This window comes from Mesoplodon bidens (assembly GCF_964165515.1).
Source record: "Mesoplodon bidens genome assembly, chromosome: 4".
Classification (NCBI taxonomy): Eukaryota; Metazoa; Chordata; class Mammalia; order Artiodactyla; family Ziphiidae; genus Mesoplodon; species Mesoplodon bidens.
In genome coordinates this window covers 148,827,549-148,846,576 of record NC_138160.1, presented here as the reverse complement: position 1 = coordinate 148,846,576, position 19,028 = coordinate 148,827,549, and the positions used below count along the sequence as shown (strand labels likewise).

Below are 19,028 nucleotides of genomic sequence, written 5' to 3'. Positions count from 1 at the left end.
GGCTGCCTGGCTGCCGGAGCACATCAGAGGGACTGGGGGGGTGGTCTCCCCTATGCAGGAACCCCCTCCCTCCTGAGCCTGGGCTTCACAAAGGAGACAAGGGGCCGCTCCTGCTTCCCAAGCTCTCACTGAGGGCCAAGCGCTGCCCCAAGCTCCCTCCATGCCAGGGCTCTGAAACCCACGCCCTCGGGCACATGCTCCCTTACCCACCGCCCCATTTTACAGATGGCAGGAGGCTCCTTGGCCAAGGGCTCAGAGTGGGTGAGGGGCTGGACCTGGCTTTGAAACTGCGAGGCTCCAGGGCTAAACCTTCGATCACCACACCCTATAGACTGGGAGCTTCCAGGGAATGGTCTGTGCTTCCCCCATCAGGTTGGGGCCTTGGAAGGCCAGTGTTAAGACGGGGAGCCCTTGAAAGCAAGCACATATTTCCTGTGTCAGACTGGGTACTTCGAAGGTCAGTCTTATGCCTCCTCCAACAGACTGGAAGCTCCTAAGGTCAGAGCCGTGCCTCTCCCTTCCAACTGGGAGCCTGTTAACGCTTGCACACATCTCCTCCGTCAGACTGGGGGCTTCTGAGGGCAGGACCATGTCTCTCCCATCAGACTGTGAGCTGAAGGCAGGGCTGTGTCCAGGAGCTTCTGAGAGCAGAGGTCATCTCTCCTATCAGACTAGGAGCCCCTAAATCAGGGCCGTGTCTCCTCCATCAGATCAGGAGGTTATAGGCCCCACCATGGGTCATCCCCACTTGGTTCCCTCCTGTCCTGGTGCCTTGGCTCCCATCTCCCCTGCAGACATGGGGATCCGTGAGACAAGAGCAGGCACAGCCCCCAGCCGGGGACCTCCTATGGCTTCTTCCTGAGGTCCCATCCACCCTAAGCATATATTGAGCACTTACTGTATGCCATACAAGAAAATACTATCCAGGGGCTTCCCTGGTGGTGCAGTGGTTAAGAATCCGCCTGCCAATGCAAGGGACACGGGTTTGAGCCCTGGTCCGGGAAGATCCCACATGCTGTGGAGTAACTAAGCTCATGCGCCACAAGTACTGAGCCTGTGCTCTGGAGCCTGTGAGCCACAACTATTGAGCCCAAGTGCCGCAACTACTGAAGCCCATGCGCCTGGAGCCTGTGCTGCGCAACAAGAGAAGCCACTGCAATAAGTCTGCGCACCTCAACGAAGAGTAGCCCCCACTCGCCGCAACTAGAGAAAGCCCCGTGCGCAGCAACGAAGACACAATGCAGCCAAAAATAAATAAGTAAAAAATAAATACATTTATTAAAAAAAAAAATTTTTAAGGCACCCAAAACAGTGCCAGGCAGTAAGCACTCAACAGAGGTTAGCTGTTGTTCCATTTCATAGATGGGAAAACAGGCCAGGTCACTTACTCAAGGTCAGGTGGGCTGGGGTTCCAGAAACCCAGCGCTACCCAGGAGGAGACCTTGGTGGAGGAGACCCTGATAGATCGTCTTTCAGACCCTGAATACTGGGGGAAAAGAGGTCCCCTCAGCCCAGGACCCCCAGACCACTCACCTTCTTGCCTTTGTTCATGCAGTCCCCGCCTCCTGGCTTTGCTCTCTTGCTCCCTCCTCCCCCAATCCGAAAGGCAAAACCCAAGAGGTTACTGGCTATTCAAGGTCATACCACTGCAGGGCCACAGGACCTCCAGCCTGGCTCTAACCCTCATCCACCATCTCCCGCCCCTCCTCAAGCCCCCTCCCTGCTCCTGCAGTGGGAGTGGGGGCAGCCCCAGGAGAAGCCAGCTCAAAAGCGCAGGAAAGTCAAACGCCGTTTGATTCTGCCTCCAGGGCCTCTAATTGCTATTCCTGACACACACCGGAATTAGAAGGCCCCTTTCAAATATTTATACCTTAGACATAGCATATTTATCTGACAGGGAGAGGACTCGGATTTGATGAGATCTGTCAACAGCTCATCCCCGAGCCGGGTATTGCCTTGCAGCTGACAGAAAACAGGACAATTACCTGCCAGTGCTCCCGGGGCAGTCCCCAGGGATGCTGCCTTGTCGCTGATCAGAGAGGGCGGGGTGGGGTGGGGGTCTGTGTGAGTGCTTTTCGGGAGGGAGGACCGAGTTCAACAGGTTCGTGTGGAGGCCAACTCAGCCAAAGCAGGAAAGAGGAGGGGAGGACATACGGATGCCCCTGCTGCCGTGAGGCGCCTTGCCTCATCGGCTCTGGACCTCAGTTTCCCCATCTGGAAAATGGGGCTAACAGTGGAGGGGAGATGGAGAACCTCTGATTCCATGAAGAGACCTGATGGGGGTCGAATGCCACCCCAAGCCAGGCCATATCACAGCATCCAGGCAGAAATGAGCTGCGGGGTGTGGATCCCCTCTCTGTGCCTCAGTTTCCCCATCAGGAAAAAATGCCACATCCTCCTGACGATCCTTCCTCCAGCTTTCTGAGTTTTTCCTATTAGAAACCCCATTTTTCAAATCAGGAAAGCAAAGCGTGGCCTGCATAGACATTGCCCAGGCCCCACTATTCTTTGGTGGGGGGCGGAGTGGGGGAGAGCTCACAGCAGTGTCAGCTCTGACTTGTGTCTGGTCCTGCCTCCCCTCCAAGCCACACGCCCAACCTAGGGGGCTCGGAGAAGGGAATCTGAGGTTCCATCCTTCCTGACTACTCCTCTCTTACTCTTTCTATTAGGGGTCACTGAGCAAGCCCCCTTATGGGGAAAGAAAAAAAAATGTGTTTGCTCTGGAACTGGCCAGCAGCTCCCTTTGCCTCTCTTACTCCCCCCAAATCCTTTAGTGTCCTCGCCCCCTGACAGCTGCAGCTGCCAACAGGCAGCCAGGCTAGGCGAGACACCTCTCATTTCTGTCCCCCTCCCGGCCTCCACTCCCAGAAACCACAAAGGGACAGATGCCGAAGGCACACTCCAGGCACAGATACCATCTCCTTTCCCCTGGCCAGCTGCCCCAAACCCCTTCCCCCATCCTGCAATTAGTCCCCTGGGGAGAGGGGACGGAGAAGAGCCCTCCTGGGGGAGGGGAAGCCAGAACCCCGTCCCTTCCGTTGCAAACCCCCCTTCCTTCGGCTGCGTCAATATCCATTTTAGCCGGTGACCTCTGGAACAATTTCCACACACCCAATCTCCTGGTCAGTTTCGCCGCCAGATCCTGGTTCAATTTCAACCCTCAATAGTGGTCACGCTCACCCCCTCTGCTGGTCAATTTCACCCCTGCTCGCGGTCAAGTCCAGCCCTCCATTTCCCGGCCAATTTCCACCTCCCCTCCCTCTCCCCCTTCCCCATCTCAACACCTCTCGCTCTCCGGGGCAAGGTCAGCCCCTGTGGGTTTCCACCTCCCGTGCTCCTCGCTCGCTCCTGCCAGCCTCGGTCCTCCGGGTCACTGTCCAGCCGCCGCGGCCTCGGCCCCCGCCCCTCCCGCCCCGCATACCCCCTCCCTCCCCGGGCAGATGCTCCCCTCCCTCCCCAGAACAGCTGAAGGTCTCAGTCACCTCCGGGGGGAGCGCAGGGGGAGGGGAGGGGAGGGGAGGGGGCGGGGAAGCCTTGACGTCGCTGCCCGGGACCCGGCCCGGGGCTGGTAGGGGCTGGGGCGTCCGTCTGAGAGCCCCCTCCCCAAAAGTCCCACCTCCCGGGCGCGCGCCGGCGGCTGCGGCTAAAGTCTCTCCGAAAGCGTGAAGGGGGATTGGAGATTTTATTTTCCTTTGTGCCCGCGACTGGGGCCGGATCGAGGCGGCCGGGCCGGGGGCCGCGGGATTGGGGCTCCCCCCGGAGCGGCGAGGAGCGCAACAAAGGATGCGCCGCACCGGGGTCACCGTCCCCGCGGCCCAACTTTGCGCGCGGCGCCCGAGCCCCCGGGGAGCCTGCCCGCTGCCCTGAGAACCCAGGTGTCCGGGCTGAGCCAGGGCTTGGGGGCGTCCGCAGGCGGCGCTTTCCCCGCCCCCGCCCCCAGGAGGGGATCCCGGAGCTTCCCGGAGGCAACGGGTGGCCGAGCCGTGCAAGGAGAGCGCGCTGCCCGCGGAAACTCCGCGGATGCCCCTCGCTCTGGCTGGACGACCCTGCGCTCGGCGTTCAGAGCCCTACGCGGCGCCCCCTTCCCCCGCCGTCCTTCCAGAGCCGGGCTAAGGTGCGCTTTTGCTTCTCCTCCCCCTTCCTCCCTCCTCTGTCTCCTCCTTTCCCCCCCCCCCGCCTTTTCCCCCTCCTCTGAGCCCAGCCAAGGGTCACACCTGATCTTTCTCCTCCTCCTTCCTCCCTTCCTTCTCCCCCTGCTCCTCCCTGGGGACTCTGCCGAGGAAGGGGGCCCAGAAGAGGGCATGTGGGTCCTCTTCTGACAGTGGCCAGGTTTGGGGTGACACGCGCTCAAATGGCCAAGTGGCTACGAGACTACCTGAGCTTTGGCGGTCGGAGGCCCCCTCCGCAGCCGCCCACCCCCGACTACACGGACAGCGACATCCTGCGGGCCTACCGGGAACAGAAGGATCTGGACTTCGAGGACCCCTATGAGGATGCAGATGGCCGCCTAGAGACCGACTCCGCGGGGCCCGGGGACTCCAAGGGCCCTGGAGACACCAAGTACGACTCTCCAAAGCACCGGCTCATCAAGGTGGAGGCAGTCGACGTGGCCAGAGCCAAGGTCTTGCTGGGCAGCCCCCGGGAAGAGGTGCGTGGCTAAGGCCCAGAGGTTGGGTGGCCCCAGGAGACTGGGTGGGGCGGCCAGGCTAGGTTTCCCCAGGACTTTGGGGAGCGTGTTTTATGTGTTACCCCAGGGAAAGACCAGGGCACCAGCCGGACACTCCCCAATCCTCCATCCGCTTGGTGGAGTTTGATATCTGCCCCTTTTTACTGCACAGCACTGGTTGTCCTCCTCCCTCTATGACTGGCTTTGTGCCCCTGTCCTCCTGCTTCCTGATTCCCCCCTTCTGGATCCCTCTGGACAGCTTCCCTTCCTCTTAGCAGCTGAAGGGATCTTCCTTAAACAGATCTGAGTGAGTCAGTTTCCTGCGGGCACTTAAACATCCTCACCACTACTCTCCACCCTTCCTCTCTTATTACTCCCATTTTACAGAAGTGGAAACTGAGGCTCACAGAAGAGAAGCGACTGGCCCAACGTCACATGGCTGTAGCTTGTTAGAACTTGAACCCAAACCTGCCTCCAATGCCCATGCTTTTTTTTTTTTTCCAGTACTTTTCCTAGAGGATCACGGGGTCCACCCCAAACCCTCAGTGGAGAGACAGAGAAGGCTTCAAAGAGGGTTACGGTAGGCTGTGTCAGGTAGTGGTTAATGGCACAGAGAAAGGTAGGAGGAAGCAGGGACTCGGGGAAGCAGACAACCTAGGATCAAACGCTGCTTCTTACTTATCAGCTGTGTGACCCTGAGCAAGTCACTTGCCCTCTCTATGCCTTGGTTTCCTCATCTGTAAAATGGGGATAAGGTACTTACTGAGTATTGGTACTACAAGTAAATATATGTGAAGCCTTTAGAACAGTACTGGCACCTAATCATTAAAATGATTGAAGGAGGGAGGTAGGACCTGTGTCGGGGAGAATCAGAACAGCACAGAGGAAGAGAGCAAGGGAAGCTCTATCTGCAAACACTCGCGGGTGGAAGAGAAAACTACTTGCTTGGAGGGGATGTATCAGATGACACAGAGACAGCAGGCAAGAGGTGTAGTATCGCCCAGCAGGGGTATTCAGAGCTAGGCTTGGTCCCCCTGAGCCCTTGACTCCCTCCCCTTCCTTTCTGTCTTCAGTTGGAAGTCGACACCGAGTACTCAGACCCCTTTGATGCCCAGCCTCACCCGTCACCCCCGGATGACGGCTACATGGAGCCCTACGATGCCCAGCGAGTCATGAGCGGTGAGTGGGCAGAGCTTGGGGGAAGGTGATAGGGTCCCAGGTGGGAGTGGGAGCTGACCAGTGTCCTCGGCCTCCCAGAACTGCCATACAGGAGGGTGCAGCTATATGACACTCCCTATGAGGAGCAGGACCAAGATCTGGGAGATGGGCCTCCTTCAGGGTGGAAACCTCGGCAGAGCCGGCTGCCCCAGGAGGATGAACGGCCAGCAGACGAGTATGACCAGCCCTGGGAGTGGAAGAAAGACCACATCTCCAAGGCGTTTGCAGGTGCTTCTCTGACCCTGACCTCTGAATGCCTGTGTCCCTCTATTTCCTGCTCTGGTCAAATCCCCTGTTTCAATTTACAGAGTAAATCCCCATCACCTGTCACTTTGGTAGTTTGTTAATTCTCACTGAAGTGTGAATGACTGATAGTCATAATCTTCCCAGAAGAATCTGTAACTGCCTTGGAGACTGAAACCCCATTTATTGATTGATTGATTGATTGATGCCACACCGTGTGGCTTGCGGGATTTTAGTTCCCCGACCAGGGATTGAACCCAGGCCCTCGGCAGTGAAAGTGCAGAGTCCTAACCACTGGACTGCCAGGGAATTCCCTGAAACCCCTTTCAGAGTGCAATAGAACCTACTCATTCTGCTCAGTATAGTGCAGGAATAGGTTTGATGTCAGACTAGATCTGGGTTTGTGTCACTTGGGCAAATCCCTTTATCTCCCTGAGTCTCAGTTCCCTTACCTGTAAAATGGGGATCATTCTAGTACCTATCGAATAGGGTACTTGTAAATTGAGTTCTAAAGTGCTCAATTACACAGTAGCCGTTGTGGAAGAAGGTGGCATTTCCTGGAGTCAATTCGTAACTGAGTTGGGTAAGCTTCGATAAGTCTCTGAACCTCAGTTTCCTCTTCTGTAAAGAGGGAATAATAAGGTCAGCTTTAAGAAATAAAATAACTTGGACTTCCCTAACGGTCCAGTGTTTAAGACTTCGTTCTTCCATTGCAGGGGACACGGGTTCTATCCCTGGTCGGGGAACTAAGATCCCACATGCTGCATGGTGTGGCCAAAAAAAAAAGGAAAAAAATAACTTGGACCAGGAAGAGTTGTGCGTACCCAAATCTGCCCCAGAAGTTGTATGACTGTGAGGGAAATTGGAGCTCAGTGCCTCAGTCTACCTGTCTGTATATTGAGGGTGGTTTTCTAGCTCTATGAGTTGGCCAAAATCCGGCAGAACTTCCCACCCACCCCTCTAGCCACACCCCCTGCTCTCTGATTTATCACTCAGGGAACTGCCCACCCTCCCATGCCACCAGATTCAAGAATGACCACACCCCTTTCTTCTGAAGGCTAATTGGTTGCTTGCATACCAATCCCGCCCCAGCCTTAAGCCCAACCCCTCCTCTTCTGGGTTCTGATAGGTTGCCCTAAGCTGGCACCTCCTTCCTACTGAAATTCCACTGGCTTGCCCCCACCCCACCCTCGAGATAGGCGGGACTTAACCATTTTCTCTTTAAACCTTCTCCAGTGCAGTTTGACGGTCCGGAGTGGGAAAGAACCTCAGGCTCAGCCAAGGAACTCCGGAGACTCCCGCCCAGAAGCCCCCAGCCTGCAGAGCGCGTGGACCCGGCCCTGCCTCTGGAAAAACAGCCGTAAGTGGGGAAGTTGAAGGTGCACTTGAATTCCTCCCTGCCCCACACCAGCCACAGATTCCTCGGGCCAGGGGGGCTGGAGGAACTTTCACTCATCCACTTCATTCATTTTTTCAACTAATCTTCGCTGGGTGACAGTGTCTTCTGTGGGCCAGACACCCAGCTCGGTGCAAAGCAGAATCAGATGGCGTCTCCATTCCCTCCGGCGTCAGATTCTGGGTTCAAATCCCTTCTCTATCTTATGGCTGTGTGGCCTTGGGCAAGTCACTTAACCTCTCCAAACCTTGGGCTCAACACCTCCAAGACAGTGCCTGCCTCACACAGAATAAAAGGGGATTTCCTCCCTTCCCTTGAGTGGGGTTTATAAGGCTGAGATCAAAGAGACATCTTTCTCACCCCCAGGAGATCTTGTGGTGAAAGTGAGAGGAGCAGGATTTTGAAGGGGTCCCAACTTTAGGCTGGGGTGAAGCTCACAAGCTGGGAGAGTCTGGGTGTTCTCTGTGTCTCTCCAGTCTAGGAGCTTCTCAGGGAACTCCCCGAGCCCCCAGAGCCCAGCCCTGTGAGTACCAGGGTGTGTTTATCACAGTCATTCCCAAACCTCTTAGGTAAGCAGTACAGAACTGCCTAACTAACACAAGCACAGGGGATTTTCTTTCAATACAAACAACTATTTGGTGCTCATCTGTCTTTGACACTTCGCTCCCACTGCTAACTTCTCTTTGAGCACATTAAAGAAAAATGTTATGTAACAAATGGTACAGGTGGGTTGGGGATACAGGATGTGGTGAATCTCATGCAAGTGATATGCAAGTGATTCGAGTTGGGGGATTAGGGAGGGGCTGAGGACACTTGGAGACTCAGCTGAGGGAGGCTGTAAAAATCAAGGTCGGGGTATGTGCTGAGTTGGAAGAGCAGCTCCAGGTTGACCTGGGTTCAGCTCCCTCCCAGGGAGAACCTTGTCTGCCTGAAAATCAGGCTCCTCTTGAGAAATCCAAGGGAATTTGTCTCGCTTGTTTGCCTGGACGTCGCAAGTCCTTGAAAGAGCTGTGCCTGCATCCAGCCCCAGGACGTGTTGGAAAGGGGGATTGATTGCCCTTCAGGAGACCTCTGTCCCCACCCCCTAGGTGGTTTCACGGCCCGCTGAGCCGGGCAGATGCCGAGAACCTCCTGTCGCTCTGCAAGGAAGGCAGCTACCTCGTGCGGCTCAGCGAGACCAGCCCCCAGGACTGCTCCCTATCCCTCAGGTGAGACCGCAGCCCCCTGGAGGGACAGAGGGTCACAGGACTGCATGCTTTCCGGAGCAGAGGGGTGTGTCTCCAGCAGCCAGTGGGCGGGACTTCCAGGGCTGATGGACAGAGCTTCCAGGCCAGGGGGCGGGGCTTCCATAGAGGCCACCGGCTTGGTTCCGACTGAGAATGAACTCCCTGTCACTGGAGGTACGCAAGAAGATGGAGAGGAAGTCATACCGTAGATCTAGGGCTTGAGGGGAACCAGGGACCCTAGACTGAGGGTAACTAGTGAGGAGCCCAGGACAGGTAGCACAAGGTTTCAAGAGGTTTGGAGAGAAAGTGCCTTCTGTGTTCCTGGGGAGGGACCCCCACCTGGTAGGAGCTCCAGCCTGTCTTGATAGGGGACAAGTTCGGAAGGCATCCCCGCAGTGTGCAACTAGCCAAGAGCTTGACGCCAAGCGGCTGTTAATCAGAAATATTAGGGGATGCCAGCGTCGGGCTCCTGGGGGCCATGAGGGGGTGGCTTTAGGGTTGGAGAGTGTGGGCGGGTCTGGAGTGCTGGGAACCCCCTCTGACTCCTGTCTCCAGGAGCAGCCAGGGCTTCCTGCATCTGAAGTTTGCTCGGATCCGAGAGAACCAGTTCGTGCTGGGTCAGTACAGCGGCCCCTTCCCCAGCGTGCCGGAGCTGGTGCTCCATTATAGCTCCCGCCCACTGCCCGTGCAGGGCGCTGAGCATCTGGCCCTGCTGTACCCCGTGGTCTCACAGACCCCCTGACTGAACCTCAGCGCCCCCGCCCTGGGCTGTGAGGACCCAGATCAGTGGCTGCAAACGGTGGAGGTCTTTCCAGTCCTGGGGAAGGCTGTATGGAGAGACCCCTGTGCCCCTCCAGGCTCTGGGTCTTCATCAGAGCCGCCCTGCTCAGCCTCCTTCTGGGTTCTACGGATCAGAATTGGGTCTCGAAGCCCTCCTCTGGCCTGGAAAATAAATAAGTTATTGTGTGTTTCAAGTGTCCTTTCTGGGAGGTGGGGATCTCAGCCCCTCAGAAGGAAGAGGGGAGGCAGACCCTTGGAGGGGGAAGAGCATCCCCAGCTCCTCGTTTTGGGGATGGAGCTGGGGTTGGAGCCTGAATGGCTCACGGGGAGGGACCAGAATTCAGAGAGCTGGAGACAGGCAGGGAGAGAGAGGCATGGAGGCAGATAAAAACCCTGAGACAGTGGATGGAGACCAGCAGATTAAAAAGATGGAGAAACGGAGGGGGCGAGGCTCTCAGGCCAACCCTGCCCCCACCCTGCCCCTCCTCCCTATCCGGGGCGGGCGGGCGGGCAAGGGCTGATGCTGCAGAAAGGACATCTGTCCCCATGGAAACAGCAGAAGTGGGGGAGGGGAGCCAGGCCCAGCTGGTGTCACTTCAAGGTGACAGTCGGGCAGGAGACCCCGGGGGCTGATAAATGCCAGGAAGCCCCGATCTCCCCCCGCACCCAACTCCAAGCCTGCCTGGGGGGCAGATACCAGCTGGGGAGGGGTGGTGCGTCCAGCTCCGGGCACTGTTTTGAAGCCAGGGGCATCACTTCTCTGCTAATTGGACATGTCTCTCCAAGGATAAGAGGCGGAAGGCTTGCGAGTCGTCAGAGCCCCCTCACCACAGTGGTCCTCTGAGACCCCCCTGATGGCTCCTTAGATCTCTTTAGCACTCCCAAATTGCCACAAATTCTGGCTTTGCTTTCTTCATGAGCCTTTATTGGGTGTTCTGTGGGCAAGGAAGAGGTCCAGCCTCATAGAAATGAGGAGGGGGTGTGTCTCAGGGTGAACTGCTGGACTTCGTGATCCTCTTGGAATAAGTCACATCTTTATGTAGCTGCTGGGGGGTCCTCTCTGGGTCTCTGGGGGTTCTGATTCGTCTTCCCACTTCAAGGAATCCTCTTGGCCTTGGCTGCCCAGAGGAGCCTGGGCCAGGAGGGAGGACTCCAACTGCAGAGATGGGGTGACTGGGCCTGGGGCTGGAGGAAGACTTGGGAGCCAGAGGCCACTTGGGGGTGGGGGGCCAGGGGAAAGAGATCGAATAGAAGCTTTGGCCCTTCTGATTCTTGCTGGAGATGTCCAGCACCTTCCCCTACACAGGCCTTGCCTCACTCTTCCTTGGGGCCTTCCGGGGCTGGTATAGGGCATTGCTGTAGACTGGATTCCCTGCATTGGAAGGAGGGGGGTATGACACCAAGAGGGGAGAATCACTTAAGAGAGCCTGGCCCTCTCCAGCCCACTTTCTGGAGGCTTTGTCTATGCCTCTGAAAAACATGGGTGTAGGGGCCAGCCTTCCCCATCTATTCCCCTTCTCTGCCTCTCAGCCTCACCCTCGCTCCTCCCAAAAGGGGCAGGTATCAAAGTCAGAAGGGTCTGCGTTCCATCCTTGTCAAGCAGCTGCAGTTCCCGCCTCCGCCGCGCGGGGGCGGGGTCGCCAGTGGATGGCGGTGCTCGTGGGAACCGTCCGCCCTCCGAGCGGCTACCTGCGCCGTTCCCTACCTGCGTCTCTGTTCCGGCAGCGGCGGCGGCCCCAGATCCAGACGCCCAGAGCGAAAGCGGCCACGGCCACGGCCCCAGTCACCAGCAGTGCGAAGGAGAGCCCTGGGGAGGCGGTGGTGGTTTGTGGGCGGTCTGACTGGGGGCGGGGCACGGGGGCGGGGCTGGAGGAGGGACACGTGGGCGGAACTCACCTGAGAAGCTCCGGTTCAGTAGCCAGCCACCTGCCGAGAAGAAACCTACGTCTCAGGGGAGCTCACCTTCGAGTCCAGCTTCCTGCACTCCTTCAGGGTAAGAGCCGTCTACCCCGTGTGGGACCTCAGGGTTCTTGCCCCTGCCATGCTGTGTGAGTTCAGGCAGGGATTTGCTCTGAACTGTTTCCTCTTTTGAAAAAAGGATACTAATCATTCCTATCTTCCTGGGTTATTGTGAAGTAACTGCGGGATTTTCTCATCATGAGCTCCATCATCCCCACCATGAGCTGCACCACCCTTGTCATGAGCCCCATTGCTGCCATAATAGACTCCACCGCTCCCATCACAAGCCTTATCATCCCCACCCTTAGTCCCATCACCCTGAACATGAGCTCCATCATCCTCATTTTGAGCTCCACCATCTTCACCAGGAACTTTACCAACACCACCATGAGCTCCATCATCCTGATCATGGGATCTATCGTCCTCATGGCTCCTGTTTTTTGAGCGTCTACACTGTGTCAATCCCAAGAAAACTGAGCCTCAGAGAGCCTGAGTCACTTGCTTGGAGACACACACACAAGCAACAGCTGGGCCCTGCTTTGAACAAAGGTGTTTCTCCCCTCAGCTTCCCTCTCCCTTCCCTGTTTCAGAAAGAAAGGAAAGGAAAAAAACCAAACCAAAACAAACAAAAACTTACACGGGCCTGAATTTTTGAGTCTTGCTGAATAATCAGTATCATAGAACATAGTAAGTCTTCAGTAAACTTATGTTTACTGAGGACTTACTATGTCCAGACCCTGCAATAAACTCTTTAGATATAATCACTTTAAGTTCACCTAATCCGATGAGGAAAGCACTATTAGCTGAATTTTGATGACTAAGGAAACAGGCACAGAAGGGTCAAGTCACTTGCCCAAGGTCACACAGCAAGTGAATGGCAGAATGGGGATGTGCTTTCAGGTCTGTATAACTGACATGAACCCCAGCCAAAGGCGCCTTCTCCTGTGACTAAGACGAGACCCAGAGCCCCCAAGCCCTTCATCTTGCAGGTTCTAAAGTTGGCAGTGGTCCCAGGGTTCCAAGCAGCTGTTCAGGGATGGGAAAGCCAGCTGTGGGGAGCTGGACCTGTGCCCGCTCACTCTCGCTCCCTCACAGCTGCCAACAACTCACAGCCTGGTGCCTCTGCTACCCTGCCTCTGCTAATTGGTAATTGGCCCCCTCATCACTGGAGGGGTGGGGGGCAGGCAGGACAGCCATAACACACCGCCCCGGAGGCAGGCAGTGGGTGGGTCCTGCCAGCTGGAGACAAATGGGCGTCTCTTGGGCCTGGGAGCCCGGGTGGTGCTTCATTCTGCCTGATATGGGCCAGGCATGTGCCCAAGGCCCTCGGGAACCGCTGAGAGAGAGCAGGACCCCATCGGGTCAACCTGGGTCTCCGGCCCTTATGGTTTGGCCTATAATGGGGTGTCATGCAGAGTGGGGGAAATGCATGAGGTGGGCTCTGGAGAAAGCTGGCTGCATCCCCGGCTTGTGTGTGTGGTTGGATGTGTCTTGGCCCTTGCTGAGCCTCAGCTTTATCCTCTGTAAAGTGAGGCAGCTGGCTTAGCTGATCGGGAAAGTGGCTTCCAGCCTTGAGAGTCCATGGCTTTCTTTTTCGTTTATTTGTTTGGCCGCGCCACACGGTTTGTGGGATCTTAGTTCCCCGACTCACCAGGGATCGAACCCGTGCCCCCTGCAGTGGAAGCGTGGAATCCTAACCCCTGGACCCCCGGGGAATTCCCGAGAGTCAGTGGTTTTCAATTCTGGATTCTGGAATTCTAGAATTTTCTGCTCCTACACACTTTGTGATTGCAAAATTCTGAGTCTCTCTGGGACTCCCCTGGTGGTCCAGTGGTTAAAATCCATCCTGCAATGCAGGAGACACCAGTTCGATCCCTGTTCAGGGAGCTAGGGTCCCACGGGCCGCAGGGCAACTAAGCCCATGCGCCACAACTAGAGAACCTGAGTGCTGCAACTGGGACTTAACACGGCCAAAATATAAATAAATAAATATTTAGGAAAAAAAAATCTAAGAGTCTCTCTTTTTAAAGTATTTAAGACCGGTTTCCCTGGTGGCACAGTGGTTAAGAATTCACCTGCCAGTGCAGGGGACACAGGTTCGAGCCCTGGTCCAGGAAGATCCCACATGCCGCAGAGCAACTAAGCCCGTGTGCCACAACTACTGAGCCTGCGCTCTAGAGCCTGCGAGCCACAACTAGTGAGCCCTCGAGCCACAACTACTGAAGCCCACACACCTAGAGCCCCTGCTCCGCAACAAGAGAAGCCACCACAATGAGAAGCCCACGCACCGCAACGAAGAGTAGCCCCTGCTCAGGGCAACTAGAGAAAGCCTGTGCAAGCAACAAAGACCCAACACAGCCAAAAATAAGTTAATTAATTAATTAATTAATATTAAAAATAAGTAAATAAAGTATTTAAGACTACAACTCTAAGATTCTAGAATCTTCCATTCCTTTATTTCAGTGTTTCTCAACTTTTTTCATTATCACTCCCCTAAGTAGACTTTCTAAGAACCTTAATTTGTTCCCCGATGAAATGTTAATACTGCAGACATTCTGTAACTCTGTTTATGGGCTGTCTGCATATAGATGCTTTGTACATAACAAGAGTAAGATTTTCTTTGCTCCCAAGAACAAAGGACTGCCTCCTTAGGAGTGACAGTCCCATGCAGAACATATGCTGTAATTCTCAGAGCTTAGAATTTATGTCCCTAGGATTCTAGAACTGCAAGATTCTATCTTGTGGTTTGAGATTCTGGAATTGTCCTCGGTACAATAGAAATGTGTCCATATGTTGACCAAAAGACAAGTTCTAGATTGTTCACAGTAGCCTTATTCATAATAGCTAAAACCCAGAATATGCCCAAATGGTCATCAGTAGGAAATTGGAATGATTGGTTGTGATGGAGGCCGCTCTGCAGCAAGGATGAGCCACTGCTCCACACACCAACATGGAGGAATCTTCCAGACATCATGTTGAGTGAAAGATGTCGGAGACAGAATATACTCTGTGAGTCTATTTAAGTAAAATGTGAAACCAGTTAAAATAGATTTATGCTGTTAGAGGTCAGGATGGTGGGGTGGGCATGAGGATGGCATCTATGAGGAAGCAGATACGTGTGTTGAGCATGGTGGTGGGTACCCAAGTGTGTTCAGGTTGTGAGAATCTATTGCTGTGGTTTGTATACAACCCTCCAAAATTCATATGTTGAATCCTAACCCCCAATATGATGGTAACTGGAGGTCGGGGCCTTTGGGAGGTGATTAGATCACGAGGGTAGAGCCTTCATGAATGGGATCAGTGCTCTTATAAAAGGGACCCCAGGGGACTTCCCTGATGGTCCAGTGGTTAAGACTCCATGCTTCCAGTGCAGGGGGCACAAGTTCGATCCCTGGTTGGGGAACTAAAATCCCACATGCCATGCGGCATGCCCCCCCCCAAAAAAGGACCCCAGAGAGTCCCCTGGCTTCTTCTTCCACGTGAGGACATAGCTAGAAGGTGCAAGCTGTGAAACATGAAGAGGGTTCTCACCAGAACAAAACCTTGCTGGTACTTTGATCTTGGATTTCCAGCCTCCAGAATTCTGAGAAATAAATCTGTGGTTTATAAGCCACCCAGTCTGTAGTGTTTTGTTATAACAGCGGCCAAACAGACTAAGACATCCATTGAGCTGGCCACTTACAGTGTGTGCATTTCTCTGTTTGTAGGATGTACTTGAATAGCATGTTTTAGGGGATTGTTTTGAATCAGAATTCAGAATTATATATATTCAAGGGGGTTTTTTTTTGGTTTTTTTTTTTTGCGGTACGCGGGCCTCTCACTGTTGTGGCCTCTCCCCTTGCGGAGCACAGGCTCCGGACGTGCAGGCTCCAGACGCACAGGCTCAGTGGCCATGGCCCACGAGCCCAGCCGCTCCAAGGCATGTGAGATCTTCCTGGACCGGGGCACGAACCCATGTCCCCTGCATCAGCAGGCGGACTCTCAACCACTGCGCCACCAGGGAAGCCCTCAAGGGTTATTATAATTGTGATATCTTGGAACAGGGCTCAGCAAATACGGCCCATTGCCTATTTTTTTCAATAAAGTTTTATCGGCATCCAGGCCCGCCATTCCTGTAGGTCTGCCTCTGGTGACTTTCATGCTGCAACGGCAGAGTGGAGTTGTTGCAACAGAGGCTGTCTGGTTTACAAACTTCTTGCATCTGCAGACTTTCTGTTCCTAGGAATCTGATTTGCAGAATTTATGTTTCTAGGAGTTTGAGATTCTACAGTTTTAAGATTTCTAGAAGTTCCAAGTCCCCGGCTTGCCCGCACACGCTCTCATACCTGTCTCCACCAGGAGCTGTGTCCCACTGCCCTGGGCCTCCTCCAAATCAGGGATCTCCACGGTCACCCAGCACACGTAGAGCCCACCGTCATTGAGGCTCACGTGGTCCAGCTGCAGGGTGAGATTGCCAGGCGGCTGCCAGGAGAGACGGCCCCAAGGCCCGCAGACACCCACGGTGAGACTGCCGTTGATGATGTGTGTCTGGCACAAGATGTCACCATCCTTGGTCCATTCAACGTGTAGCCGCTCCCAGGCCTGGGCCTGCATCACCTGGCAGGCCAAGGTCACCTGGCTGTCCTGCCTCACCTGCAGCAACTTGGGTGCCTGCTGCACACTCAGGCCTGTGGCTCCTTGCAGGGCTGAGGGACAGAAGAGGTGAGTGAGGCCTTTCTCAGTGTGTGTAAGTGTGTGTGACTTACTGCATTAGCCAGCCCACAGGGATGAGGCAGTAAGAGTCTGAAAGCTTGCTGTCTGTGTGATCTTTGCAAGGTTCTTGCTGAGGCTCAATGGCCTCATCTGTGAAATGGGGATAAGTCTCCTGGCACTGGCGAGATTTCAAGGTGGACTGTGTGACGTGTCCGGCTCTCAGCCACACAAATATTGCCTCGCGTGAGCCAGACCCTGTCCTGGCCACTGTAGACACAGACACAGAGGTGACTAAGACAAAAATCCCTACCCTTGTGGAGCTGAGGTTCTGTGGGGAGAGAGAGACACTGGAAGTCGTGAAATGAGAATCCTGATGGAGGGAAGGAAAGGGGAGTGGCAATAGGGGATAAGGATGAAGTGAGAGGATCTACTTATAGAGGATGGTCAGGGAAGGCCTCTCAGAGGAGGTGACATTTGAACAGGGATCTGAATGGTAAGAAGTAGTCAGTCGTGGGAAGGAAGATATGCAGGAAGAGCACTCCAGACAGAGGGAATGGGCCGTGCGAAGGTCCTGGGGCTGGACCGTGCCTGGTAAGTTTCAGGAACAGTGAGGAGGCCCCGTGGCTGGAGAAGAGCTTGCCGGTGAGAGGAAGTGGGATCCAAGAAGTCAGCAGGGGATGGCTTTTTCGAGGCCTGCAGGCCATGGAGGTGGGGTGTGGTGGAGGTACAGAGGTGGGGGCGGGGAAATGGGAGCAGTTTAGTTTTTAACCTAAGTGTGATGGGAAACCAGGGGAGCAGGGAGGAAATGTGGTCCAATTTAAGTTTTAAAAAAATCACCCTGACTGCCATGGTGAGAACAGACTATGACACAGGGAGATCAGGTGAGGCCAGGAAGTGAGGGTCCAGGAGACCAGTGATGTGGGCCGGACCCTGGAAAGAAGTGGTCAGAGTCTGAATACATTTTGAAAGTTGCCCCCAGAAGGACTACAAGAAGAACTGAATTGAGAGAGAGGGAAAGAGGGACAGTGGTAGATTTCCAAGGTTTAACCTGAGGGACTTTGTGAATGGTGGAGGCTTTGGGCCAAGATGGGGGACACCGAGGGAGAAGCAGGGCTGGAGGGGAAAGAAAGAGTTTGCTTTGGGCCATGAGAAGTCTGGGGTGTCTGTTAGACTCCCCTTCAAGTTCCTGGTCTTTGGGGTGCAGTTGTAGCTGACGCTAGAGAGAGGAGATCCAGGGAACAGGCAGAGGGAACAGCAGGTGCAAAGGCCCGGAGGTGGGATCAAGCTTGATGTGCTGGGATAAAAAAAAGAAAAAAGTGGGCTTCCCTGGTGGCACAGTGGTTGAGAGTCCGCCTGCCGATGCAGGGGACACGGGTTTGTGCCCCATTCCAGGAGGACCCCACGTGCCGCGGAGCGACTAGGCCCGTGAGCCATGGCCGCTAGGCCTGCACATCCGGAGCCTGTGCTCCGCAACGGGGGAGGCCACAACAGTGAGAGGCCCGCGTACCGCAAAAAAAAAAAAGAAAAAAGAAAAAAGGAGAGAAGAGTCAGCAGGCTGGCCACGGGGGAGAGAGAGAATGCAGAGGAGAGAGGAGATGAGAGAGGCCAGCGGAGCCAGGTCACGCAAGACTCGTACGCAGGTCATGGTGTGAATTTTATCCTGCGGGCCCCTCTGAGGATCCTTGCTAGAACCCTCCAACCCTTGTAAAGTTCTGAGTATCAGGGAGAGAGATGGGGCCTATTTGGCAGCGCAGAGAGACTGAGGTTTCGAGGGGCTCTGTATAGGAGGGGCAGGAAGCTGGGGTGATGGGTCGCAACAGGGTGGGGATAGAGGGGAGGGAGGCCCAAGTACTCACCCCAAAACTGTGCCAGGAGGAGCAGCACCATGCCCAGGGAACCCATTCCTGGCCCATCAGGCTCCCCTCTCCCAGCTGGCATCCTGCCCCCCCTCCCCCTCCTACGTGACGGACTTCCTGCCACAGAGACATATGTGACACTCCACCCCCACCACAGAAGTATATGTGACACCCGGGCAGCCAGCAGACGTCTGGTGGCCACTGCTGCTTGGGGCTCCACTTCCTGTCACCTCCTGCCTCAGTTTCCCAGAAGTTTTTTTTTTTTAAATCTGAAAAGCAGTATGCGTATGTGATGGAGATCATGTGAGTGAAAATCCTTCTAAAAGACTATACAAACACACCTAGGCTGGAGGGGACACATTGAAGGGCAGGTGAGGCAAGGGGAGGGGAGGGGAGCAGGTGGCAGAGGCCTGAGCAGGGGACAGAATGGCAGAATCCTAGCCTCAGTTATTTTGCCTCCAAGTTGTCTTCCTTTGGGGTTCAGAGGAAGGGATTTCTGCTGATGGCTTTGAGTCCCACGGCAGGTAGGGTGGCTCCCCGTCTCCACAGCCTGGGGAGAAGTTTGGGGGCCCAGTCGAGGGGGTTCACAAGCTCTGGACTTTCTCCCAGCCCTGCACGCATCACCCCACAGCCGGCAGTACCCACCCTGGAGGAGGAGGCATACTCCTAGGCCTCAATGTCTCACCCCCAACCACAGTGTGACCTTTTTTTCAACGAGAAAGAAGAGGGTCAGTGTTCTTGGCAGAATTGTTCCTGTCAACCACAGGGAGGCCCCTGCGGTGGCGCTCTGCCCACACTTTCCCAGGAAGTGCCTCCCAGCCTCCTCCTAGCCCTATGGATTCTGGGCAGGCAGAGAGGCTTCTGGAGGAGATGTGAGAGCCTGGGGCTTTGTGGGATGCATAGGAGTTCAGTTGTGATTTAGGGAGGGAAAGGCGGCATTGGAAGCTGAACATCCGCTTGGGCAAAAGACTTTGGCTTTTCAGTAAATGTAA

The 19,028-nt window shown here is 55.1% G+C and overlaps 2 protein-coding genes across 2 annotated transcripts; one reads left to right on the top strand and one right to left on the bottom strand.

Moving 5' to 3' along the window:
- Positions 1-4,351: 4,351 nt before the first annotated feature.
- SHD (Src homology 2 domain containing transforming protein D) lies at positions 4,352-9,709 on the top strand (the record flags this gene model as incomplete). The annotated part of the gene is made up of 6 exons (XM_081232723.1): positions 4,352-4,648; positions 5,740-5,845; positions 5,924-6,112; positions 7,364-7,487; positions 8,612-8,731; positions 9,305-9,709. The coding sequence occupies 6 exons, from the start codon at positions 4,352-4,354 to the stop codon at positions 9,489-9,491; spliced, it is 1,023 nt and encodes a 340-aa protein (XP_081088849.1). The 3' UTR covers positions 9,492-9,709.
- A 763-nt stretch (positions 9,710-10,472) lies between these two features.
- Positions 10,473-18,089, bottom strand: TMIGD2 (transmembrane and immunoglobulin domain containing 2). The gene is made up of 5 exons (XM_081232367.1): positions 18,037-18,089; positions 15,814-16,173; positions 11,426-11,455; positions 11,235-11,336; positions 10,473-10,901 (listed from the first exon to the last, which is right to left on the bottom strand). The coding sequence occupies exons 1-5, from the start codon at positions 18,080-18,082 to the stop codon at positions 10,828-10,830; spliced, it is 612 nt and encodes a 203-aa protein (XP_081088493.1). The 5' UTR covers positions 18,083-18,089; the 3' UTR covers positions 10,473-10,827.
- Between the last annotated feature and the right edge of the window lie 939 nt (positions 18,090-19,028).